The 27,787-nt window shown below is 45.0% G+C and overlaps 1 protein-coding gene and 1 non-coding gene across 2 annotated transcripts; one reads left to right on the top strand and one right to left on the bottom strand.

Annotated features, from left to right (window-relative positions):
- Positions 1 to 438: 438 nt before the first annotated feature.
- FNDC7 (fibronectin type III domain containing 7) lies at positions 439 to 27,787 on the bottom strand. The gene is made up of 13 exons (XM_019799631.2): positions 27,662 to 27,787; positions 27,180 to 27,198; positions 22,083 to 22,337; positions 21,022 to 21,282; positions 17,224 to 17,481; positions 15,102 to 15,356; positions 13,547 to 13,804; positions 12,130 to 12,384; positions 10,713 to 10,967; positions 8,663 to 8,923; positions 5,225 to 5,254; positions 1,314 to 1,382; positions 439 to 1,225 (listed from the first exon to the last, which is right to left on the bottom strand). Exons 1-12 carry the CDS (start codon positions 27,752 to 27,754, stop codon positions 1,351 to 1,353), a joined length of 2,232 nt encoding a protein of 743 aa, XP_019655190.1. The 5' UTR covers positions 27,755 to 27,787; the 3' UTR covers positions 439 to 1,225; positions 1,314 to 1,350.
- Positions 19,274 to 19,375, top strand: LOC117801265. Its single transcript, XR_004623787.1, has one exon. It is a non-coding gene; the product is annotated as a U6 spliceosomal RNA (small nuclear RNA).

The raw sequence follows: 27,787 nt of genomic DNA, 5'->3' as shown, positions 1-27,787 counted from the left end.
TCTGGAAATCCTTGGTAAGCAAGGAGTTCTCCAAGGGATGTGGATGCATGAGCCCAGCTCCTGTTCATATACTGCTGTTTAAGAACAAAAGTGAATTAAACTCAGCCCTACTCTGTGGTGCTCTCTGATGCAACAAACTCTGTTTTTCCTACTCAAACTATTTTTTAAAGATTTTATTTATTTATTTGACAGAGAGGGAGAGAGAGCACAAGCAGGGAGGGCAGCAGAGGGAGAGGGAGAAGCAGGCTCCCCACTGAGCAGGGGGCCTGATACAGGATTCCATCCCAGGACCCTGGGATCATGACCTGAGCCGAAGGCAGACGCTTCACCGGCTGAGCCACCCAGGTGCCCCTGCTCACACTATTTTTTAATAAGCCTTCAAAGGACAAATATTTTTCTAGGTACAACAGATTTATATGATATATCATTGTCTTTCCTCTCCAATGATGAAAACAGTGCAGTGTGAGCGGGGGATGTGACCAACAAGATCGATGATCCTCCCCACAAAAGATGTGTGCATGTCAGCCTGCCACTGCGGAAGGCTTTGCCTTGGCTGTCCCTCCACTGAAGTCTTTGCACACTCACAACTTTGACTGCAATTCTTCCAGCAACAGGCCATCAGCTCTGCTTGCCCAGATGCTCATGCAGGGGTAACATCACACGGTGGTCTGGCTTGGCGAACACAATGAGTGGCTTGGCTACCTCCTAACTTGAGATGAGGGTGTTTGCTACAACAGATCGTCTTGGGAGCTGCTGCTCTCCCACCACGCCAAGGTCCTGCTGGAGGTCTGCCTTGAGAGGAGCCGCGTCTCTGTGTGGTGACTTGATTTCAAGCTCTCCGGGAGTGATCACTTGCAGCCCTTGAATAGCAAGAAGGCTGCATGGCAAGCGCCAGTGTCCATGAAATAGCTAGGAAGTTGGATGTTAAATCTCAGAGACAGTTTCTGCTAAGCAGACATTTTACATTCCCAGAACTCTCCCAGTGTGTGAACTCAACTGTGGCAGTCTTCCAGAGCACTTTCTGGATTAATTTCTCTTCTGAGTGCTCTCCATAGCAGATCTTGAACTCCTGTGCAGGTGAAGACACATCTGACCTTGCTTACGTTCAGGAAGTGGAATCAGAGTTGTCCTTGCAGAGGCCGAGAGAGCTTATCCTATGCTAGAGGCATTGTCGTATTCTAATAGAGCTTTTCCACCTCTAATCACACTAACAAGTGAGTCAATCCTGCAAAAGATAGGGGAAGAATTTTTTTTTAAAACAAAGCCAAAAAACTTTGCCTTTAACTCATAGCCTTTCAATTTAAGTTACTCACTAGGTTAAGCCTCTGTTTTTATCCGTGGCTCACTGTGTCATTCTGCATTTCTTTTCCCTCTGTAAATCACTGAAAGGGCCAGGACAGGAAGAAGCCACAAGATACATTAAACACGCAGACATCTTCTTAAATTAAAAAGCCCTCAATTGTCTCTGAGAGTTAGCTTAGTGTTTTGATTTGAATTGCTGTTTTTGTAGCACTTCAGGGCCAGAAAACAGGAAATTAAGACAATCTGAACTGTTCAAAGGGCAAGAAGAAACTGACCAGTAAGTTCCAACTAACTAGGGTGCTTTAGGAAATGACCCCACCCACAGGCTCTTAGAGCTCAGACTGCCAACTCAGGGCAGAGTACTTTCCTCTCTACCCCCAGGAAAATTTGCTGTGTTCTCAGACAGCCCACGTTTTACTGATTCAGGGGGCTGCGAAGGGACAACATAATAAACCCATTTAGCTGCTGAGGGAGTTTCAGGGAGGAAAATTCCCCTGAAAGTGCAGGTGAGGCTGGATGCTGAGGACAAAGAATGCCTCCACGGAGTGATGTCAGGCTACCTCCTGTTAGAGTCCCCTTGCCTCAGGTAGATGGTTTTTCCTTTCTCTTCCAACCTGAATCAAATTTCCAGCATCACAGTAGCTTCTTTGAATTAGGGCTGTGGTTCTCAAACTTTAGCATGCATCAGAATCACTCAGGGGGCTTGTTAAACCAAAGATTGCTGGGCCCCAGGCCTGGAATTTCCGACTCATCACTCATTAGGTCTACGGTGGAGCCCCACAGATTGCACTTCTAAGAGGTTCCCAGATGTTGCTCATGCTGTTGGCTCGGGGACCACACTTTGAGAACCAGGGAATTAGGGTATTATGAAGACTGAGGTTACAATGCAAAGATCTTAGTTAGAAGTAGCAAACTAAAATGTTAATAACTGGCACGTAATAGAGCATGAGATGAGCTTAAAGCAATCCTGAATTAATAATAACTACCATTTATTAAGTGCTTTCTACGGGCCTGTCATGGTGCCCCACAGTTTACCTCTCATTTAATCCTCATAACATCTGATGAGTTGATTATTCCAACTTTCAGGAACCTGGGCTGAGGGAGGGTTGAAGCAACTTGCCTAAAGGTAAGTGATACTGGTGACATTTGAACCCAGATCTGTCTCTTAAACAATCCATTCATGCTGTTGAAAAGCTTTAGGATAATCCAAGAGCCAAGGAAGATCAAAAGTCTTAGACCAAGAAGATTCCCAAGGCTTCCCTTGGCATATCTGGGGGCCCCATGTCACCCGGTGACCTAATTGGATCAATCCTGTGTATATGGAGGAGAAATGCTGAAACCGGAGACAGCAGTTTTGAATTCCTCCCTAGATACAATGGCGTTCATATGATGTAGAGACTGTCCAATGATCTGGCTCGCTCTTATTTTTGAGAGTCTTGCAGGATCTACCTAAAGAGAGGGTCAGCTTCCAGGCTCAAGCCTGAACCTTGCTAGGGAAGGGAGAAGTGATGGCCAAGGGCAGCCCAGAGGCACAGAGAGAGGGGAGAGTAGTGACCTAGAGCGTTACTGCTCGAACTCCAGAGTATCAGAATCACTGGGAACCTGATGGAAATACAGAGACCCAGACCCTATCCCACCTCAACAGGTCTGGGCATCTCCATTTTTTAAAAAGTAATCTCTACCCCCAACATGAGGCTCGAACTCAGGACCCCAAGATGGAGAGTTGCATGCTCTACCGACCGAGCCAGCCAGACAACCCTCGACATTCCTTATTCGCTCTCCAGGAGATTCTCATATACATCAAAGTTTGGGAATTAATACCTAAGCAGTGTTTCTCAAGTTTGAATAAGCGTATGAATCACCTGAGGATTTAATAAATGAGAATGGGGCCTAAGATTGTATATTAATAAAGGATTTTTCTGAAGATTTTTTTTAAGTAATCTCTACACCCAAGGTGGGGTTCAAACTCATAACCCCTGAGGTCAAGAGTCACATGCTCGACTGACTGAGCCAGCCAGGTGCCCCCTGAGACTCTACACTTTGAACAGGCTTTCTGTTGAGGCTGGTGAGTAGCAAAGTCTATGAGTGATGGTTCTTAAGCATTTTTTAAAAAAAGCATTGCCACTCTGTCTTTAACCAAATCTTAGGGAAGACCTCTGTAACATACCACTCGTCTCCTGCCAGGGAACCCCAGGTCACTTCTATTACCCCTCCGGGGCTCAGGGGAACACTGATTAAATACCCTCCTAATACTGGACATAGTTGCCAAAAATGCAGACCCAGGCCTGTGTACATTTCACTGAAGACCAGGGCTGAAGGTCATGAGTCCTCTGGGAGTTTTTTAAAGTAATCTTTTATAATTTAGAAGTTTCCTCAGTTTGTTTTTAATAAGCCAGGCTGGTTTCCTGATAGTCGATGGAAACAAAAACCTTTTAAAAATAAATGGGGCTTGTGCTAATTTCAGTCCTGCAGGTGGACAAGAATTGGAAAGTATGTGTTCTGCTGTCCTCAGAGAAGCAATGGACCAGGAGACGAAACAGAGAATAGGCAGTGGAGGGAGGCCCAATCCCTGCCAGTGGAAAGAAGTGTTGGATGGGGAGCTGGCCCAGACTGGGAGGCTCTCCTGTGGGGTTTACTGAGTGATAGGAAACTTCATTTCCATTCCTACCCTCTGAGGTCAGCCATGTCTGACTGGGCAAGTGGTTCTGCGTGTGTGTATGTGTGTGTGTGTGTGTGTGTGTGTCCGTCCTGTCTGTAGCTTGGGATTGATGGTATTCCCTGGGGGTTTTCCCAAGACCCCAAACCAAGCAGGCCCCTGGAACACATGGTCAGGATGCCTCGTGAAGCAGCCCATGCCACTCACGGGGTCAGCACTCCCAGGTCTGTGGTCATCCCTGCAGCCCTTCCCAAGAGTAGCCTCCATGAGCAGTTAGCAGCCTCCTAGCCGAGATCGGGCCTGAGCACAGTCAAGGAGGCGGTGAGGGTTATCCTTGCTCCAACTCCCCTTTAGCACCCCCGTTTCCTCCACTGGGCATGTCCACGCTTGCAAACTGGAAGCAGACACGCCGGCTCTTTGCAGGCTGTTAACAGATTGCCCTCTGACACCTGGCTGCTACGAGTGTGGTCAGACGCACAGCAGCGATGTCACCGGCATCACCTGGACCTTGTTACGAGTGCAAAGTCTCAGATCCGCCCACACCTACCAAATCAGAATCTAGTTTTAACAAAGCCCCAGGGGATTTGCACGCACAGTAAAGTTTGAGAAGGTCTGCTCAAACCTGCAGTTCTCAGGCTTGGCTATGCTTTAGAATCACCTAAGGAGCTTTGAAAAATCCCGATGCCCAGACTTACCGCAGACCAATTAAATCAGATTTTGTGGGGATAAAGCCCAGGCATCAATTACTTTTAAGCTCTCGAGGTGACTCACTGTCCAGCAGGGCCGGGAACCAGGCTCTGAAGTGCAGGATGAACCGTATTTACATTTTCCTGTGGGACCCTGGGAGACTGAAGAGACTTCCCAACGCAAAGGAATTCGTCTCAACTGGTGGAATCTGAAGGGAGGCATTTTAATAGGGGAGAGAAGGTTGTGGGAGGAGAGGGCCAGAACCTCTCACGTCACAGAGTCAGCTTTGATTCCTACTTCATTTACATCAACCAAAAGAGCAACCATGGGGGCGCCTGGGTGGCACAGCGGTTAAGCATCTGCCTTCGGCTCAGGGCGTGATCCCGGCGTTATGGGATCGAGCCCCACATCAGGCTCTTCTGCTGGGAGCCTGCTTCTTCCTCTCCCACTCCCCCTGCCTGTGTTCCCTCTCTCGCTGGCTGTCTCTATCTCTGTTGAATAAATGAATAAAATCTTAAAAAAAAAAAAGCAACCATGAACATTCTCTTTTATTTTATCCATGAGAAAAAAATGACTTACCCATTCCAAGTGTACTTCCAGAGCAGGTTACTGTAATGAATAACAACAAAGGCATTTAAAATATATTAACTGACATATTTAAGATGGTGAAGATATAAAAAAAAAAGATGGCAAAGGTATAACTTAAAGAATAATGGGATAGTCAACCAAAGAATGAATAAAAACCAGCTTGAGTGATAAAGCTACGAGCAGTATGACCTTGGGCAAGTCGCTTCACTTTTGTGTTTTAGTTTATCTGTAAAGTGGTAAGAATTAGAACGCCAAGCTCATAGGTTGTTACAGGAATCACCGGAGTTATATGTAGAGCTCTTAGGGTAGTGCCGGGCATGTACCCTCAATAAATATTAGTCATTAGTACCATTTATAGTATTGTCCTTATTATCAAAGGAAGGCATCACTGATATCGAAAAAAAGAAACCCAAAAAACAAAACCAAAAAATTTCCCCCAGACGCCCGGTTTCTACCAGAAAGCTGCAGCAAAAGTGGATTTCCTAACTTGAGTCTAGACACCCAGTCCTTACAAAGGTGGAGTGACTGCAGCCTTGAGACGGCATCCCGCCAGAGGGTTTTAGAGCTCTAGCCAACAGGGACTTCTGGTGGCTGGCACACTGGCTGTAGGCTCACAGGCAAACACAGAAACTCATTAATTCATGAATTTTTTAACTTAAAATATATTGGGTGATGGTTACGTGCTACGTGTTGAGAGTCCAGAGATGACCCTTTAGTAGGGAAAATAACACGTTTTCAACTCACAGTCCTATGGTGGGGTAAGGATACGGGTGATGGGGGTCATAAAGGAGGGAGCAAGAAGCTAAATCAGCCTCTAGGAATTGGAGAAGACTTCACAGAGGAGAGGAAATTGGTGCTGGTGGAGTTCCCTTGGTGGAGTTGAAATTCCAGCAAAGAGAAGAGTACTGCATCAGCTCAGAAGCACGACACGGCATGGAGTAAGTGTGTGGTGCAGGCAGGGGAGTGTGAAGGATCGTGACCTGAGCCAACGGCAGATGCTTAGCCGACTGAGCCACCGAGGAACCCCTGTTTTTAATTTTTTAATGTGGCTACTAGAAAATTTAAATCTTTTCATACATGGCTTGCATTAAATATCTATTGCACAGTGCAGGTGTAGGAAGACCAACTACAGACCAAGTAGGAGGAGCCTTGAATGCCATGCTCAAAGTATTGATTTTTATCCTATCGGGCAGTGCAACACTTTGAGGACTTTGAAGCATAAAAGAAACACAGTTGGACCAATGTCCTGGAATGACAACTCTGGTAATAGTATGGAGGCTGGCATGAGCTCAGGAAGACAAGACTGGTGCAGTATTCTATGGGAGAAGTACTGAGGGCCTATCATATAGCTGTAGGTGTAGGAGAGAGAAGTTGGATTTAGAAACCATCATGAGGGACACCTGGGTGGCTCATTCGGTCTAGCAGCTGCCTTTGGCTCAGGTCATGACCTTATGGTCCTGAGATTGAGCCCTGCATCCGGGGAGACTACTTCTCCCTCTGCCCCTCCCCCCTATTCATGCACTCTCTCTCTCTCAAATAAATAAAAAAATCTTAAAAAAAAAATTAAGGGGCGCCTGGGTGGCACAGCGGTTAAGCGTCTGCCTTCGGCTTAGGGCGTGATCCTGGCGTTATGGGATCGAGCCCCATCAGGCTCCTCTGCTGTGAGCCTGCTTCTTCCTCTCCCACTCCCCCTGCTTGTGTTCCCTCTCTCGCTGGCTGTCTCTCTGTCAAATAAATAAATAAAATCTTTAAAAAAAAAATTAAAACCACCATGAAGGGTGATTGGCTGTCTCAGTTGGAAGAGCATGTGACCCTTGAATTTGGGGTTGTGAGTTTGAACCCCATGTTAGGTGCAGAGATTACTTTAAAAAGTTAAAAAAAAAAACCATCATGAAGTGAACAGGACAGGACTTGGAGACCCTGAGATATGGAGGGTAAGGGAGAGGGAAGCTGACTCCCAGGTTTCCAGCTCTCATACCTGAAACAAGGATGCCGGGATGAAGATTAGAAACTGCAGGAGAAGGTCAGAAGTTCCCTTTGGCCCTGAGGAGTTGAAATGCCTGGGGCACCTCCAGGTAGAGGTATAAGAATGTGAATTTAGGGGTTAGAAGAAGAGAAGGGTTATAGATAGAGATATGGGAGCCTGGAAGCTTTGGTTTTCTCATCTATAATTTGGAGATAATAAAATTTGTTGAACCTAACTCAGAGAGTTATTTTGAGCATTCAGTGAGATACTGGATGTGAAAACACTTGATAAACTGTTAAGACATAATGCGGATAGAATGAAGCACTGTTCTCGAGCTAAAGTCTCCTTTTCCTGAAGAGCTGAACCTCACCCCAAAAACCTATTTCTGTCCCTTCCCATCGGGCAGTCCTCTGGGCCAGCTTGTCCTGTGGACAAGATAATGAAAAAATAAGGAATCAGAGCATGACAGGCAAGGGCAGCAAGAACACCAACAAGAGGAAGTGGCCTGCTTCTGTCCAGAGGCCATTTGGGTTTTCTTGTCACCTGTGCACAATTGGGGACTTTAGATTCTGGTTATCAGTAAAGGTTTCTGAACCAATATTTATTCCTCTTCTTGTGATCACCTATAAAGTCCCAGGGCCTTATCATCTCTTTTATTTAAAACTTTTTTTTTTAGGGGCACCTAGGTGGCACAGCAGTTAAGCGTCTGCCTTCGGCTCAGGGCGTGATCCCGGCGTTGTGGGATCGAGCCCCACATCAGACTCCTCCGCTATGAGCCTGCTTCTTCCTCTCCCACTCCCCCGCTTGTGTTCCCTCTCTCGCTGGCTGTCTCTATCTCTGTCAAATAAATAAATAAAATCTTTAAAAAAAATAAAATAAAACATTTTTTTTTTTTAGAAATACGTGAAAAATACATGACTATGCCCCGGCAAGGTAGCGGAAGGTGTGGAATACAGAGCAGGAGCATTGCTAACGTTTCTCTGCCAGCTCTGGTGAGATGGCAGTTGCTGACAGTCTTGTTTGTGATCACAGACTGCCTGTCCACTCATATTTCCAAACCTAGCTTATGATTTATAAATTCCTTTTTTTTCCTGATCCTCCAACTTCTCAGTCATAAGTCTGAAACAAAGATTCAAGTCTCTTAATTTTCAACGTTTTAGGGTCTTTCATTATCTCTGAGACTGTGTTAAAAATCTAGTCCCAAATCTCAAAGCAGAAGATCATTTTAAATCTGCTTTACTATTTAAACAGCAAGCATCTGGTCCTTTTTCTGAAAAGAAAGGGATGGTGAAGAGAGGAGTGTCTCCGAATCATATGATAAGAAAGCATCACAATTCCAAAGAAGCTTGAGGTCCCCGTAGCTTTGGCCTTCCTACCTAGCAAGTAAGTGTGATTGCTCTGAGTCTTAATTCACAGATCGAGTTCAGAGTTAGTTTTAAATAAAGGGTTGTAACTTGCTCTACCTGAATATATTTTTTTGGGACAGAAAGTAAGCTTCAGTCCTGTCTCAGCAACTGGTGAGACCATCACGGTATATACATCCCCACAGGGTATCTCGGTGACGTCACAGAAACTGAGGCCAGCGCTTGGAGTGCATGTGAAAATGCCTTTGGAACCATAGAGGTCAGTGCTGTAATTGACAGAGCCCCTGGAGGCTTGCCAGTAGATCCGAATGCCATTGGGGCCCAGCCTGTATAATTTCACTCCCAAAGGGCAGCAGGCACCTGAAGGATAAAAACAGACACAAATCACTTACCCCACCGTCAGATAAACGTGGCCCGTATTACTATGGGGAAACAATATAAGTACCCTAAATAATATACGGCTAGAGCATCATTTGAAGGGGTACTCAGGTTCTTTCTATTGATTAGAAATCCATTTGTGGGGGTGAGGTGGGCCATGAATTTTTAATAGAGAACAATGGTGAGCCCAAAAGTTCCCACTTGGCAGGTATACATTATATCTCAAACTATGGGAGTCAAATGCACAGGACCCTTGTCAAGAGCTTCCATAATGCCCTAGTTCTATATGGTTTTAATTGAAGAGACGTATTTTGCTTGCTGAGCAGCATGACGTCCGGGGAGCAGTCTCCCACCCCACAGTCGAGTGACCAGGCTTTGCTCATCCCCACTTCGTCCACGCTAGCTCCCAAGGTCCTTCTCTTTTTCTTTTCTAAATGCCTTGAGCAGGCCACATGTTCGTGTCAAGCAGGACACCAAATGGTGGGGTACTCAGTAACCAAGATAAAAATGTTGTTGTATAATGATTAAAAAATTCAGTTAGAGGGGCGCCTGGGTGGCGCAGTCGTTACGCGTCTGCCTTTGGCTCAGGGCGTGATCCCGGCGTTCTGGGATCGAGCCCCACATCAGGCGCCTCCACTATGAGCGTGCTTCTTCCTCTCCCACTCCCCCTGCTTGTGTTCCCTCTCTCGCTGGCTGTCTCTATCTCTGTCGAATAAATAAATAAAATCTTTAAAAAAATAAAAATAAAAAATAAAAAAATAAAAAAAATAAAAATTCAGTTAGAGATAATCAGGTTCATTTGATTTAATCTTTCCTTTCTTGAACAAGAAAAGAGTTTTTTACACGTGAAGATAAGCAGTGGGCTCTATTCCCAGAACTGGATATCAGGGTTAGAATTTAGGCAGGAAATCTAATGGAAAATCATGCATCCAAAGAAAGGATGACACAGCTTGCATGTGTATAGCATGTTATAAATGCTTTCACATTATAGTTATTACCCCTCTTACTGATGAGGAAACAGAATCAGGGAAGATGAGGCAACGCAGCTTATAAGAAGCCATGTCCTCAGGCTCCTGGTTGAAGACTCTTTCTACTGCCCCTGGGGTGGCAAAATTATATTTCCGCTCTCCCATCCCATGCCCTGGACAGATACAACTAACTGATCATTGTACTTTCTCATTTTCAGGAGTTTTCTTTTCTCTTCTTTTCTTTTCCAAACCAGTGCTCCAAGCGGCCACTTCATGGACTAGACTCGTAGAAAAGAATCTTATTTGCTAACCCTGTACCACTTCTACCTTCCCCTGCTACTCCCTAATGATTTGGTCTTTGTGAAGAACAAGACAGTGCTCTTCCAGCCTGTTGAAATAAGAAACCAGGGAAGGAGCTGGCGTGGTTTAGAAGAGAGAGGTAATAGCATGATATAATGAGAAGAAAAGAATTCAAGCCAAATAGAATGTGTGACCTCAATGCTTTCTGGAAACTCTGCCAGACTGAGTTACTCTGCTGCGGGTAGCTGTGCCATAGAACAATCTGTCCTCCCTTCAGAAAAAGTATACCTGCACCATGTTACCCAGGGAATCAATTCACCAACCCCCAACAGAAGCCTCTGAAGCTTTGAGGTTCTAAGTCAAGAGGAAAACTGTAACCATCTAGAAACTAATCAGAATTGATAATGCTAGCTGGATGGAGAGGCAGCATCTTTTAAATGAGAAAGAGGGGCTTGTGTCTGGATTTATAATTGCTCCAGAGCTGAAGTTGAGAAGTCACTTACTGGAGGAGTAACTTTGGTAGGCACAGTCTGCAGTCACCCCGGTGGCACTAATCGCTTTTAAGGCCACCGTGTAATTGATGCCACAGGAGACGCATCCCAGAAGGCACTGGTTTTGATGGGTGAGACACTTCAACTGTCCTGCGTGTGACTCGAGAACGGTCACATAAGTTCGGGCCCCGGTCGCGACAGTCCAGCTCACGTTGATTACTGACTGGGTGACCTGAGTTACTGTCAGCCCAGCTGGACAGCATGGCACTTAGGTGGGGAAAAAGAGAAAGAATTGGGATTTGGTGTGGAAAACAACCAAGAGTGGTATTTTGTCTGTATTTCATTCAATATCCTAAATTTCTCAAAACCTTCCACCATTAATCAAAATCTCCTTTTGTTAAGCAAAATTTCATTCCCTCTGATACGTTATTTAACATCAAGTGTACGTAGGGGGCGCTGTCCCCAAGAACATGGAGCACTAATTAGCTGCGGGTAATCTGAGTTCCAATTTTTTTCAGAATAAGGAAGAAATCCTTTGTTGTTCCTCAACTTTAGCAAACTCGGTTGCAAATTCCAAAGCAATGGCTGCATGCACCTCTTCTCTCAATATAACATTTCATAGCCTTTACAATTAAATGTATTTTACCTTTTCATGCATTTCATAGTGCAATAATTGATATAAAAGCTTGTAATATTTTTAGCCACTTAAGAATAGCACAGCCAATTCTCAATTTTTCAGGCGCCCATGATTCAGGATATAGGATATCTAGAATCTTCCTGAGTACTGGGCATTGTCTGTTCTGCTGCTTTTTACGTTCCAACTTGTATAGTCCAAAGTGCCATGCATTGTACATAAGAGAAAATAATGTCCAAAGGCTTTAAGTAATTTGCTAAATTGGCCTCACACCCAGCGCTATGAAGCAGGAATAGCATTCTCTTATCAAGCTCTTACTATGTATCAGGCACCGTGCTAAGTACTTGCAGCACTAATATTCACCCCCCCACACTCCCCCCAGGAATCCATGATCCCCCTTTTACCAATTAGAAAACAGAAATTCAGAAAGCATTTTATACAGGAAGATTTGAAAGGGCTGGGCCAAAGAAAGAAAAAACAAGCCAGCTCATTTGGTCACTTGCTGGTAGCTTTGGGAGATTATGTCTTGGAGGAATATGAATTCAAATACGTGTTTTGTAGAGCCAATGTCTTCCTCCTTCGATGTCAGCATATGAATATATTAGAGTTGGCTGATGATACTTTACAGAAACTGTGTCCCAGTATTGCAAGTTTTATTTTCTGAGACTGGGGCTGTTTATGAGTTTAATGGACTTCTATCACACTGAGGGCGGATCCGATGAGAACGTGCGCATCCTATAGCCATATCGAAGGACCACACTTAAGTCAGTGTTCAGGCTGGTGGCTGGTACCTACCTGTTTCTAGGGGCACGCTGTAGCTGGGCAGGCTCCGGCCGGCCTGTGTTTCGGCCACCGCGGTAACGGAGAACACTGAGCCGCAGGGCAGCCCCACCATGGCGCAGGACTCGCCCCTGCTGCTGCACCGAAACAGCCCTTTCTCCCCCTGGGCAGTCACGGTGTAAATGGCATCATTGTTCGTGGATTGCCAGTGCACGTTAATCGTGGAGAACGCATCCTTTGAAACGTTCTTTATCTCAGGACTGCAAGGAGCTAAGAGAGTTTAGATTATTAATTGAAACAGTGTGAGTCAAAAACAACAGGTATGCCATTTGGTCTAAAACTGATCTTTCCGGGGCGCCTGGGTGGCACAGCGGTTGAGCGTCTGCCTTCGGCTCAGGGCGTGATCCTGGCGTTACGGGATCGAGCCCCACGTCAGGCTCCTCCGCTATGAGCCTGCTTCTTCCTCTCCCACTCCCCCTGCTTGTGTTCCCTCTCTCGCTGGCTGTCTCTATCTCTGTCAAATAAATAAATAAAATCTTTAAAAAAAAAAAACTGATCTTTCCCCCAAATAAGATCATCACTGCTTTCAACCAGACCAAGCACGTAGGCCAGATTCATAGAGCCTTTGTTGGGAAACATGGTACGAGGTTCCTACAGCATCGGACTCACTGGAAAATGTCACGAGGCATTTTCAATTCCAAAAGCAAAAGCAATTAAGACAAACATTTGGGGTCTTGAGGCGCCTGGGTGGCTCAGTCGGTTAAGCATCCGACACTTTTTTTTAAAGATTTTATTTATTTGAGAGAGGGAGAGTGAGCACAAGTGGTGAGGGAGGGTCAGAGGGAGAGGGAGAAGCAGACTTCCCACTCAGCAGGGAGCATGACACAGGGCTTGATCTCAGGACCCTGAGATCACAACCCGAGCTGAAGGCAGACACTTAACCAACTGAGCCACCCAGGCGCCCAGCGTCCAACTCTCAATTTCCACTCAGGTCATGATCTCAGGGTTCTGAGATCAAGCCTCACATGGGGCTTGGTGTGGATGCTGCTTAAGATTCTCTCCCTCCCTCTTCTTCTGCCCCTCCTCTCTACTATCTCACTCTTTCTCTTTCTCTCTGCCTCTCTAAGAAAAGAAAGACAAATATTTGTGAGCTTAACATAGTGTAAATACGGACAAACCCCCCAAAAGTAAGAGGAACTGAATGGCTGAAGTCATCACTGGGGAAACCTTTCATTCTTCCCGTGACCTTCTTTTTTGTTTTCTTTTCTTCCCACTTCCCCAGTTCTACCTTCTCTTCAGCCTCTCTGTAGTAAGACAAGGGCTCTAATGGTCCCCACAGAGTAGTTTTACACTTCTTGCTTAACCCATCCTGAGGGCATAGCTGGGGTGAATTGTTCAAAGGTCAGTAAAGGAAGTCATAGCTGCATCATACCTGTGGTTATAAATTGGGAAGTACACGACGTATTGCTGCCCCGGACTTCGCTGAAGGAGTGCACCGTGATGTTGTATTTGGTGTCGCACTCTAGAGCTGAGAGGGTGCAAGCAGGAGCAGTGTCATTGCACTCAACCACGGTGAACCCAGCTACAGCCTTGGTTTCATAAAGTTCAGCACCGCGGACAGGAGACCAGACGATCTCTACTCTGTCACTGGACACCAGCACGGGGTTCATGTCGGTAGGACAACAGGGAGCTAAAAGCAGCCCAGAGAGAGGATAGAGGTCAGTAAAGGAGTAATGATGTCAGAGGGACCCGACCTCCCAGCGCTCAGAGCCTCTGCCACCACTCTCCTAAAGTGCCGTAAGAACCTCCATGGGGCGCCTGGGGTGGCTTAGTCAGTTAAGTCTCCGACTCTTGATTTCGGCTCAGGTCATGATCTCAGGGTTATGAGATCGAGCCCAGCGTTGGACTCCTGGCTGGATGTGGAGCCTGCTTAAGATTCTCTCTCTCCTGGGGCGCCTGGGTGGCTCAGTCAGTTAAGTGTCTGCATTCGGCTCCAGTCGTGATCTCAGTGTCCTGGAGTGCTGCACCAGGCTCCCTGCTCAGTGGGGAGTCTGCTTCTCCCTCTGCCTCTCCCCTCTCCTCCACCCCTGCTGTGCTCTCTTGCTCACTCTCTCTTTTTCTCAAATAAATAAATTAATTAATAAAATCTTTTTAAAAAAAGTTTCTCTTTCCCTCTCCCTCTGACCCTCTCCTCCCTCTCCATCTCAAAAAAAGGTGTATATATATATATATATATATATATATATATATATATCTGTTAGAGAATCTCCTACAGGTCTGTCCAGCTCAGATCTTGGCCTAACACCCACTTCATAGAGCATAATTCCTCTCTGTTTGACCTTCAAGGTCATTACAAGCTGCATCCAGTCTACATGTTGAGCTGTGCCTCCCCCATCGCCTGCCACACCAGTCTTCTCAATTCCCCACCCCACATATGCTCTCATTTCCCTATGCCTCAAAGACTGCTAAGACTCTACTGGAATGTTGTTCCCCTCTTCTGCATGAGAAAAATCATACCTACTCTAACTGTCCGGATCCTATCTGTCTTTCCTAACACTAACCAGATAAGACTGAGGGCTGGAAGAGGGGGAAGCATCATTGTATTAGTAGATCTTAGAAGAGACCCTACATTAGGTCATGGACGAATTCTGACAAATGTCTAACTGGGCTGGGACTTTCTCTGGGATGCACTTGCCCCACCTACATTCCATCCACCCTTTAATATCCAGGTCAAGGGCACTCCTTCCTAAAAGCCCTCGTATGCTCTCTTTTCACTCCTAAGTCTTGCTTTCTTGTCAAGCTTAAGGCCAGGAAGCTGAAATTTCCTGATCTGGAAAGAACGTGAGAGGAGAGATTCTCTTTCTGTTCTTGGCCCTCAAATGAATCCCAGGTAGTCTATGTAAGTCAATTAGTGCAATAGGTGATTTATGCTGCTGCTGAGTTTAGTGACCTCAGCACTCCCTTTACAAGCATCAAGTGCAACTTACCTGTGGTGTAATTGAACACATCGCCCAGGGGACTCTGCCCTGCCTTGTTATAGGCAAAAACACTGATAAAGTAAGTGAAGCCGCATTCAGATAAGAAATTGCACTGGGTGAAGGATGTGTTGCAGTGGACTTCCAAGCCATCATCACTCTTCACAAAGGCCACATAGTAATCGCCCAGGTCTACATTGGACCAAGCCACAGACAGGTGGCCTGGAGGATCTTCTCGGATGGTCACTCTTCCAGGGGCACAAGCAACTAGGAAACGGTACATAATGAACAGCTATGAGAGTCCTGCAGCAGATTTCCTTTATCTCACATAGTACATGCTAGACCATGTCAGAAGTAGGCACAGATCCCCTTGGTTAATACTGCCCGCGTTTCCGTGTGAAGGCAGTGCCAGGATCAGCACAGTGTGAAGGAAGGAATCTTATTCTTTCGAGATCTACACTTTCAAAAAATTTTTTTTAAAAGATTTTATTTATTTACTTGACAGAGATAGAGACAGCCAGCAAGAGAGGGAACGCAAGCAGGGGGAGTGGGAGAGGAAGAAGCAGGCTCATAGCGGAGGAGCCTGACGTGGGGCTCGATCCCATAACGCCGGGATCACGCCCTGAGCAGAAGGCAGACGCCTAACCGCTGTGCCACCCAGGCGCCCCAACGCTTTTAAAATTTTAGCCATCTCTAGCGGCAATCTTCCTAAAATACATTTCACAACTCTGGAACCCAGAAAACACACAGCACTTTCTAAACATAGTTCTTTTATTGATCGGCGTGGGTTGTTGCCATGATCCTGACTGTTCCCCACACAAAGTGCAGTGGTGTCTCCCGACCGTAAACATGCAGGATTCCTTCCGTGGCGCTTTACCCCGGCTGCGCATTAGAATTAACTGAGGAGCTTTCACAAACTAGTCATACCCAGACTCCATTCCCAGCAGCTCCCATTTCACTGGTCTTGGGTGGATTTTTTAAAAACTCCCCAGATTCTCTTAATGTGTATCCAAGGTTGGGAAACTGCATGGTTCTCTCCTGCATGAGATGGACTGACTTGGATCTGCTGTGCTTTGTAAAGTGGTTTCTTATCTCTTCCTTCACGCTCAGCTATGCCATAACCACTCCTAACATGCCATCCAGAGTGAATTACAGCTGTCAAAAGAGAAGCTAAATCACCAGGGGTGCTCTCGGGGACCTTAATTTAACAGAACCCTAGGCAACAGTGGATATGAGGGCTTGGCTGTACTTTCTCCCTGCGAAATACAGTGCATCAGCCTGGGGACGGCTCTTTCCTCTCTGTTCAGAAGCCTTTTACGCTTGGAGTGGTACAGTTCTGGGTAAAGTGAACATTACTGTGATGAGCTACATTTTCTTTGGCTGAGAGGACTAAAATCAGGCCATCCTGCGCTTGAATCCTAGTTCTAACACCTATTATCGGTGTGACTTTGGAAAAATTAGTTCACCTCTCAGACCTAAAATTGTTCTATCTAAGAAGGAGACAATAGAGCCTACCTCATTGCGCTGTCATGAAAATTAAGTAAAATAATGTATTTATAGTGCCTGGTACAAAGTAAGTCTTCGCTTTGGTGTCCATTCCCATCACCAAAACATACAGATGTTTCTAAATAGAGGAGTAAAGCTCCACGTATGTCAGCCTTTACTTCTCTGATAAGATGAAAATGGGAAGATATTTATACACATACTAAGAATTATAGACCGCCCTTCTTTATCTTAAAAAATAGCTTCCACCAGGCCTGGGTGTGTGAAGCATAAGGTAAGGAAGCGGCTGCTATCTGTGCCACACACTTAGAGCTATGTATCCCTCCAGCTGGATCTTAGAATTGTACAACTTTACAAGGGATAAAGGAAATTAATTAATGACAGACTAGAACAGGAGCCAGGACTCCTACCAATTTTCAAAGAGGTGCTATTTCCGATGCCTGATATCTGGTGTCACGATCGCATTATTAAAACTCATCAGAATGTCCAGTTCAATGCTTTCATTTAGACCAGGCTTTCATGTTCGCTGCTTCCAGAGTGTTCTGGAACATCAGCAGGTGATTCTTTGTTTCCCTCCTGGCAGTTTCCCTGGGTCACCAGTCCCACAGTGATCTCACTCTTGTTTACGTACCAGTTTTTAGGGCCTCCGTAGAAGTAGATTTGCTAGAACCAGCGTCATTACTTGCTAAAACTGAAATGAGGTACTCGGTCCCACACCGGAGCGAGGAGATGGTACAGGTCCTGAGAGTTGTATGACAGCTCCGCTCTGAAGAGTCACTCAAAGCCATCACGGTATAGTTGAAAGCTCCTTCCGTTGGGGCCCATGAAACAGAGGCCTTCAGAGCCCCACTGTCAAAAGAGACTTCAATGTTGGCAGGGGCCCGAGGACCTAGATTTTTGAGAAACAATTAAGATTTTGCAGTAGCCTCAAGAACGCAAGTAAGATCTGGCCCAACAACATTGCAGAGCTTGGAGGATGAGGCTCCATGACAGTAGGAGATTTGCTAGTGCTTAGAGCAGAACATTGGGATTTAGGGTAACACGTCTGCCATTGACTGTGCAAACTCATAACTAGCTATGTGACCTTGGCCATGGTATTTAGTCTGTTATTTAATTTTTTTATCATCTGTAAAACGGATCTAATAAGATCAGTCCCTAGCACATATAGGTGGTAAATAAGCATATTTTGCATGAATGAATCAGTGAATGCACAGAACAAGTGATTGAATAATTAAATGAAATTATAAATGTGAAGGGCCAAAAGGGCCATGTGGGTATATTGTTATTATTAAGTGGTAGGTCAAATGTTTTGTTATTGATTGATGAAGCTGAATAGATTAGGCTTCAACAACATCCCTTCCTTCCTTTTTATTTCTATTTTTTTTTGAAGATTTATTTATTTCATTTAGAGAGAGAGAGAAAGAGTGCAAGTAGGGGAAGGGGGAGAGGGAGAGGGAGAGAATCTCAAGCAGACTCCCCGCTGAGCATGGAGCCCAATGCAGGTCTCTATCCCATGATGCTAGAGATCATGACCTGAGGTGAAATCAAGAGTCAGCCGCTTAACCAATTATAGAGTAGTCTCTACACCCCACTTGGGGCTTGAACTTACGACCCCAAGATCAAGAGTCATATGCTCGGGGCGCCTGGGTGGCACAGCGGTTAAGCGTCTGCCTTCAGCTCAGGGTGTGATCCCGGCGTTATGGGATCGAGCCCCACGTCAGGCTCCTCAGCTATGAGCCTGCTTCTTCCTCTCCCACTCCCCCTGCTTGTGTTCCCTCTCTCGCTGGCTGTCTCTATCTCTAATAAATAAATAAATAAAAAATCTTTAAAAAAAAAAAAAGAGTCATATGCTCTACCCACTGAGCCAGCCAGACACCCCTCCATCCTTTACTTTTGACCCCTGATAAGACTTTTTCTGTAAGAGCTTTTAGGTTATAACTGTTTCTAGAAGAGCAGACTTCCATTCCATTCTAAATCAAAGGGAAGGAAAGAACGTATCTAGTGTGATGGTCACATATTAAGGTAGTCATTTTCGTGTCTCCAAAACCACTTCCCTCTACATTCTCAGAAATATCCCTTCCTTTTTTTTTTCAGGGTTATCCTCTTGAAAAAACTTGAGGAGTGTCCTCTTGGGCTGGGAGGAGAGAAATTGGCCTCAGTTACAGAATCTGTGCTGTAATGAGGCCCACCTGGCAGGCATTAGAGACCTCTTTGCACAGCATATGAGCAGAAAGCAGCACCTCCTGGACCCAGGGAAGGCCCCGTTCGAGGAAACAGACTCAATTCATGCTCAGCAAGGCAGGCACCTGCCATGTTCCCCCTATAGGCCATCTTCACAGGACCCTTCCCCTGATTCGTGGTCAGCTCACCCGCAGAAACAGATCTGCTCTGGGGTGATTCTGGGCCCAAGGCTAGAAAGGGCCACCTGCTGTATTTTAGAACAACCTGCCCTTCCCTCATGGGGTATGAGAAAACCAGGAAAAATGAGTAGCATAGTGGGGGGCTGTCAGGAGCTGAATTGAGTCCCCTCAAAATTCACATGTTGAAGTCCTAAGCCCTAGTACCTCCAACTGTCATCTTATTTGAAAACAGGGTCATAGTAGATGCAATCGGTTAAGAGGAGATCATTAGGGTGGGCCCTATCCAATATGACTGGTGTCCTTACAAAGACTGCTAATTTTGTGCTCGTTTCAGCAGCACACATACTAAAATGGGGACGATATGGATTAGCACGGCCCCTGCACAAGGAAGACAGGCAAAATCATGAAGCGCTTCATAAAAAAATAAAATAAAATAATAAAAAGAGGAAGTCTGGACACAGGCACATGCGTCCAGGGAGAATGCCATGTGACTGTGAAGGGTGCCCTCTACAAGCCAAGGAGAACGGCCTGGAACAGATTCTTCCCCTGCAGCCCTGAGAAGGAACCGGCTATGCCGATACTTGGATTTCAGACTTCTGGTTTCCAGAACTGGGAAACAATATGTTTTTGTTGTGTAAGTTGGTTTGTGGTACTTTGTTAGGACAGCCCTCGCAAACTAATAGAGAGGCTAGCTCTAAACTCTACATAATTTAAAACATAGGAAACGAATGAAGAGGAAGGCTTTAAGGAAACAGTCACTGTCCCTGTCCCCAGCCTGATGGAGAGGCTTCCTCCCGTGCCGCTCTGTGCCTACAAATCCTTCTCTCCAAGCACTTGATACACGGAGCTATAACCACTGATCTGTGCACTGCTCTCTCCCAAGACATACTCCGTTCTCGGAGTGTCGGGATTATGCTTTAATTGATTTTGTTTCCCCATCAGCTAAACTATGCCGAGCACGTAGTTAGCCCCTGATCATTGTCTGTGGAAAGAAAGAATGAATGGATGTCTAGGAAAAGGCCCAAGGACACTGGTTGATCACAGACATCCTGACCCACCAGGGCCATCCTGAATCACCTTCGGGCCACCTTGCTAGGATTTCACCAGAAAGAAGTATTTTAAAGGCAAACCCGTTTCTCCCCGAGTTTCTGTCTTGACCCGTAGATAATGGGGCTGCCACTCCCCTCCAAACTTCCACTTCCCTCTGGTTTCTTTCCACACTTTCCTTGGTCCTCTCCAAGGGATGAGCTAGCTTATCTGTTTGGTGAAAGTCTAGTATCTATTAGACCATATTGTCAGTGGATGGATGGCTTACTCTGCCTTGAAAAAGAGAAAAAATCTCTCTCCTTCCCTCTCTCTCCTTCTCATTCTTTGGGCTTGCTCCAGCAACTCGGGGTGGGCTTCCACTTATTAGGCAGTAGGATCCCCTGGTTGGGGTACCCCTGCCATGGGGATGGTGAGAGAACACACACCGTGCTCCAGCTTCTCAGCCTACACCTGGAGGGGAGGTGATGGGAAGCCCCGTGTTGACCTCAGGCCTAGGTTGAAGTTTTGGGAAATATATCTGAACCTCTGACTCCCACCACAGCGTTAAGTACCGTGACAACAGGAACTTGTTTTGTTTGCTGCTGCATCTCTAGAACAACGCCCACTCAAAGTTGTCCCACACTCACTAATGTCTCCTGAATCAATGAATTCCTGCTTGTCCCAATTCTTCTTGTTTATGCTGTTGGTCTGAACCTAGAAAGGGTATGGGAGACTGATAACCCTACCAGAGATCATCTCCTGCTGTGTGATGCTGAATGCGTGTGCTTGGAAGTAAGCGGGCTATCCAGGAGGGAGGGGCTGCGCTCTGAGCGTTCTGAGCAGCATGTCTTTGTATATGCAGTCAGCCTTTCAACTACCGAGGAGGAACAGTCAAGGCACTATAAATACACTCATAATAAATGTAAATATCTGCTGCCAGCTGCTCTGTACTTATCACTTAACACCACTCCTGACGGCTACAATAGAGCCGCTCTCATTCATCCAGAGGGAGATTGCTGGCGGCTGAGCAAGGGAGTCCTTACTTGTTCTCTGATTGCAGGTGGAGTCATCGCCAGGCATTCCATTGGCATTCCACGCGTAGGCCTTTATGGTGTAGAGAGTCCCAGCTTCTAAACTGCCGAATGTCAAGGAGGTGTTTGTGGTATTCTCTTTCCACATTCTACCCAAGCCGTTCGCTCGCATGACGGACACAGAGAACCCAATTGCCATATATACAGCTTCCCACTGCACAAGGATAGAGTCTGGACTTGGAGAGCTTACTTCTAGAATTGGTGCAGCCAACACTACAAAGATGAAACACATGCGTTTGCAGTGGAGGGTAATTCAAATCTGGGAATAAGTAATTTGAAGTTGATCATCCATATAATGAAACAATTATCTGCTTTGCAAAAGGATTTACAGCAGTGTTCTATTAAATAAGGGTTTCATCTAGGTAATTAAACAAACATTAATTAATTTTAAATAATTATTAATAATTAAATAAATATTAAATAATCTAAGTGTGTATTAATCATAAATGACTCAGCAGAGGAATGGGGAACAGAAAAACTCTAATATTAGGCATTATGTTCAACTGGAGGTTTGTAAGAAATTATATAAAACATCCCTGTAATTACAGTTTAACTCAATGGGGGAAATGACGGCTTATACTATTTTAATGTGCACACAACCTTTTGGAAATATGCCTATGTACAGTTTTATCAAATCAATTTAAGTAATGCTGATGACAAACTCTAAACGTTTTTATTTTAAGTAAGTAAAAATGTAGCAAAATCCCTTCTATGTGTTCTTTATTTAGCATGGTCTTCGTGGATAACTGAGGTTAAAACAGAAATCCCTTTTTCAGAGATTTAAAAGCAGGGATATTCTTAAAGATGCCCAGAAATGGGTTTTATTTTCCAAAGCATCTGGAATTTAAATACCACCTCCTCCACCGATATCTGAATTGCCAGACACATCATTTGGTGGCTTTCGCCTCTGGGCCCTGAATCTTAGGCAGTCACATGACACACAATTATATCATGTACTTGACATGTGACCCAGGTCCCAGGCATCGCTCAGCAGAGGATGGGCACCCAGCTACCTGTCTTTGCCTGCTTCGGAGGCGACGCTTGGCTTCTCCCAGCGGCACTGATGGATCTGACGGTGATTTGGTACACAGTCGCAGCCTTCAGGCCTGTCACAGTGCCGGGGGAATTGGCCACCGTGGTTTCAATGACAGTGTCTCCATCTTCCGCCGTGAGGAGGTAACTGGTGGCCCCTGGCACTGTGGCCCATTCCACAGTGATACTGTTGCTGATTTTTGAATAGGCCTGATCGATAGTGGGTATTTCAGGAACTGAAAGAGATTTTGAAGACTTTATACATTTATGTATTTATTTACTTTAGAGAGAGGGAGAGAGAGAGTGTGTGTGCATGAGCGGGGGGAGGGCGGGCAGCAAAGGGAGGGAGAGAATCCCAAGCAGACTCCATGCTGAGTGTGAGCCCAACACAGGGCTCCCTCTCACGACCCTGAGATTGTGACCTGAGTGGAAATTAAGTCAGATGCCTAACCAACTGAGCCACCCAGGCGCCCACTGGAAGAGATTTTGAAGTTGCACATTAGCTAGGATACCTATGAAGATTATTTCTTTCATCATTTTCCTTTTCAGACTAAATCATTTTTACGTCATCCTTTAGACATCAGTTTTTTTTTTTTAAGATTTTATTTTTAGGGGTGCCTGGGTGATGCAGTCGGTAAGTGTCTGACTCTCGGTTTCTGCTCAGGTCATGATCTCGGGGTCCTGGGATTGAGCCCTGCATCAGGCTTGGTACTCAGCCAGGAGTCTGCTTGATATTCTCTCTCTCTCCCTATGCCCCTCCCCCTGCTTGCACTCTCTCTATCTTGCTCTCTAAATAAGTAAGTAAATAAATAAATCTTAAAAAAAAATATTTTATTTTTAAAGAATCTCTACACCCAGTGTGGGGCTTGAACTCACAACCCCGAGATCAAGAGTCCCATGCTCTACCGACTGAGTCAGCCAGGCACCCCTGCCCTTCAGGATCAAGACAAAACAGAGAAAAAGAAAGGCAGAGCTATTCTCCAGAAGAGAGCCAGAAAGCTCAAAGCTCTCATTCAAGAACAGGATTTCAAAGAGATTTTTCCCAGTTGCCTCTAGGATATTTTGCACTTTTTGTACTTTTTGAAGTTAAATCAGAGTGAGGCTAAAAGAGTGGGGCCCCTGGCTGGCCCAGTCAGTGGAGCACGCGACCCTTGATCTGGAGTCGTGAGTTCGAGCCCCACATTGGGCGCAAAGCCTACTAAAAAAACAAACAAAAAAAACCCAGTGGGGTGTGATTGTGGGAAAGAACTCTGAGAAAAGGAAAGAGTCACCAAGGGGCTTCACTCTAGAGGCTTCTACTCTGGTTTGGCACTCTGTGAATTCCCGGGCCTGCTCTGCCGCCGCTAGTCTCCCCTCCTTGCCCCTCACCCATGCTCCGCTGCCTCGGCCTCATGGTGAGGGTCCCACCGCTGCAGCTGCTATGTCTCCATCTCACTCCATCACTTGCACATTTCCCAAATGGAAGAAGAGGAAGAACTGAGTTTTTTAGGATTGCTCAATTGTACTTGCGTATTATCAGAGTAGAACCATTTTTAGATTCTTCTATATGAAATAAAAATCAACTTTATTCTCCCCTTCTCCATCAAAACATCTGTCCCAGCATAAGAACGAGATGCTGTGGGTCCCTCCTCGTCTGGGCCAGGCCATGGTCTGTCTGAGGGATATGAATGCTTATGGCAGGAGTGTATACATTTCCTACATCCTGGGGCAGGGGTAGGAGATACAGCATGCTGACAAGATTTACTACATTGCAAAAATCCACAGACACAGAAAATGCCCTGGGTATAGGAGGTCCAAGTGGAAGGAAAGTTCACACAGAAATAGCTGGTTTTAAGTTTGGAGCTGGCACTTAGCCTTTTCTGTTCAATGATACTGCATCTGCTGGGTAAAATCCCTATATACTAAATTCCAAACCAAACTACAGGGCAAAGAGGAAAAAAACTAAATACAGACCACACGTGTGATTTACCAGTATCAACTCCCTCCCCCAGCAGACCCCCACCGGCTGAATCCCTATGTGCATGACACAGACAACCTTCTCTTTCTGCACCAATTGCCCAGAGAGCTGGCTTTGGCAGCAACTCAGAAATAACCATGCTGCAAGACCGAACAAAGTCTCCACTGTGCACTGGCCAGGCATTCCTTGAACATCACCCAGGACTGTCTCCTTTGCCATCAAAAGAAAACTATGAAAGTTGTATGTGCTGGGGAAAAGTTGCAGACCTGCACATCTTAGCCATTTGCCAGCAGAAGGTGACTCTGCAGGAAGCATCCATGTCCCCTCTCCCCTGCAGGACAGAAAGCCCCAACAAGGGGCCTGGGTGGTGCAGTTCGTTAAGCATCTGGCTCTTCGTTTCGGCTGGGGTCATGATCTCAGGGTTGTGGGATCAAGCCCTGCATCCTTGCTCCGTGAGGAGTCTGCTTAAAATGACCTCTCCCTTTTCCCCTCCCCATTTTCCCACTCTCTCTAAAGTAAATAAATAAACCTTTAAAAAATATATATTAAAAAAAAAAAAAGCCCCAGGAAGGGCCCCACTTTCATCCCTCCAGTACACTCATCCCTTTTCTGCTCCCAATTATTTGTCCTGTGTCATTTGCCTTCTTTCCTCTAACTTTGTGATATCTCTCAACTCCGTTTTCCTTTGTCCCTGCGGTTTATCTTATCTCCTGTGTCAGCTAGTCCTTCTCATGGGAATGGGTTAACTTCCTGGAGAAATGACAACCCAACGAGCCAGAGCCATCGATAGACAGGGCCGGACAGTGCATTCCTGGAGTGGTTTGAGAGGCATCTGAAAGGCTAGCATGACATTGACTGTGTCCTCGCAGGCCCACCAAGGGGCTGAGGGCGCCAGGGAACTTGCCCCATTGAAGTATGCTGGGAGACATCTTTGCTCAGAAGGAGTGACGCATGAAGCCAGTGTCAGCAGGATCAAACACAGGTGGAAACCGCACAGGTTTGGATCCAGGAACTCCAGGCTGGAGTTCTGCCATTTACTTTTGCATGTGAATGTGACCTGAGCCATTTAACCTCTTCTAGCCTCCGTTTTCTCCCTTGAGCATGCAGAATATTAATAATAGCTGCATTTTAGGATTTACTTTGAAATGTAAAATATAAAAAAAAGTGAAATATCTACATCTTAGGATTGTAATGATTAAGTAAAATAGTGTGTGCAAGGGCACTCTGAAAGGTGAGAAGGGTTAGTGTGTGCATGCCTCTGTGTGTGTATGTGTGTGTGGTGTGTGTGTGTGTACCAAGTTGAGCAAGTTTTGGGTTTGGAAGAGCAGACCACATGGCATAACCATGGACAAGAGCCAGGGAAGGGGGGTCTGGGGTAAGCACAGGGGAGACAGATTGCCTGTGGTTCTAGGGCAGGGTCTGAGCAGTAACAGCAGTGAGATATCAACACTTGTGTCCTATGTTTCCTTGGAAGAGATGAGAAGCCCGAGTGGGGTGGGTAAGGCTCTGGGAATTAGCATCAGTTCTTCCCTCTTTCCGAGTTCTGCGGTTGGCCCACTTAATGCTTTGATGAAAGAGATAACTTGGTTCTCTAGATTTGCAAGCAACCACTCTGACCAGTGACAAGTGAAAGCCTTTGCTTCTCAGCATCTGCGCGTTCCACCAACTCACGAGACCTAAATTAGCTCGCGCAGCCCCAGCGGCCAGACACAGAGCCTATTCCAGAGCCTGAAGAGAGCCCTAATACACACACCCAAAAGGAAACCTCCTTTACAATGTCAATAAAACACATCCCCTTTATTGGAAAGCCAGGGTGAGTCAACTAACAGCATCATCTCAGCCTGCCCCATTCTTTCTCTCAAATGGTGTGGAGAGTGTGGGACTGAAAAGGGACCTGCTCTGAGGGCTCAGTGTGCCCTGTGTGTCCTGGGACCTTCTAAGAGACACAGAACTAGATTTTGTCCACCTAAAGGCCACTTCTAAAAAAAGTTACTTTGTATCTGGCCAACCAATCCTTTTCACTGCTTCATGGTCACTCCTGAAGTTTTCTCAAGGATAAGGTAAGTAAATAAAAATAAAGCATGAGATGATTTTCGAAAACTTATTGCGCATGCATGAATTTTATGGGTCAGTCATATGTAACTATGCCAAATTTTAATATTTTATTTTATTTTTTAAAAATACTCCCCCCCAAAACAAAAAAAATATACCCAATATTGGGGGAGGCGCTACCTGGCTCAGTTGGTAGAGAATGCAACCCTTGATCTTGGGGTTCTGAGTTCGAGGTCCACGTGAGGTAGAGAATTAAAAAAAAAAAATCTTAAAAACCACCCAATTTTTAGATTGCATTATTTACACTTCGTTTTCTGTGGTATAGACAAAATAATAAGTAAAAATTGTTCTCATTTATGTTGAATTGCCATGAGATTTTTTTACTGGTGATATAATCAATATTACATGAGTCCTCTAAATAATCAAAATAAAATAATAATAATAATAAGTAATCAAAATGAAAGGGGATAAGACTTAAATTTCTAGACTGGAGGAGCCAGGCGAGGTTTCTAGAGACATTATCTTTGCCTTCAGTCATTCATTCAGGAAACATGATAAAAATATCTTTTTAAAAGAAAGCCTTTTTCTAGCTCTGAGTTATCATTTTCTGTGTTTTAAAGTGCACTATTAGAAGTGTAAAATCCTTTTTCATTAAAATAGAGAATCTTTAATTTCTATTCAAAAACATTTCTAGTTTTCTCCTCTAATTCTTCAGAAGACAAATAGGAAAAATTATATAAATAAGACTCTTCACTATTTATGTTTAAGACTTTATTTCTTTGACTAGAATGATAATCATCGTCATATTTTACTGATGGCTAAATGTATTTGAGAAAATTCGTTGCTACATGACTTTCTATCCATCTCGGTGCTCAATAGGAATATCCTATGAGGACTTGTAAGTTTGACCCATGTGTTTGTCTTACCAGTTAGATTCACGGTGTGAGTGCTCAGAAGATGTGGAATATTTTTCCTGGTATAGCTTTTCTATTTCAGGGTAGCCTAAGAATTAACCACGGAAATTAATATCAAATATGGGGAGGGAAACTTGCGTTTCAAAAAATCTTACCTGTTTTTGCTGAAGCAACCTGAAAAGGAAAGTTTACAAAAATTAGAACCATGAAGAAAAATACCATTTTAATACATAATGTGAGCAATATTTGAATCCACATAGAGTATTTATTTGCACAAATCATTTCCCAAACTCAAATCTACCACAAAGGAATCCTAAATAGAATTTAGAGGCTGGAGGCAGATCACATTACTATTTCATTTTTCTCCCTGAATCTGCCTATTGAACTAAGTCAGCAGCTGCTGACAGATTTTTCAAAAATCTTTGTTCTTAAAATATAATGATAATCTTGTTTTCTTTCTTTAGTAAACTGCATTAAATTTCAAACATGCAAAAATATACATTCTTCGTATGGTCCAAAAGTATTTTGTTTTTTATCTCCCCACCCTAGTCTTTCAAAAAAAAAAAAAAGAGAGAAAGGTAACAAATGTCTTTTTTTTTTCTAAATAGTTGCAGGTAGGTCGGAATTGTGAACTCACCATTTTAAGACAGATGAGACTGAATCCAATCAAAGGCCAACATTTCGTGGGTCTACCAGCCATCCTGTTGGACCCAGCACTCAAATGGCACATATCAGAGTGATCAGGGTCGCCTCTGGTCCCCAG

This window comes from Ailuropoda melanoleuca, chromosome 2, assembly GCF_002007445.2.
Source record: "Ailuropoda melanoleuca isolate Jingjing chromosome 2, ASM200744v2, whole genome shotgun sequence".
NCBI classification, from domain to species: domain Eukaryota; kingdom Metazoa; phylum Chordata; class Mammalia; order Carnivora; family Ursidae; genus Ailuropoda; species Ailuropoda melanoleuca.
The sequence above is the reverse complement of the archived record's forward strand: the minus strand, read 5'-3'. Positions and strand labels throughout refer to the sequence as shown.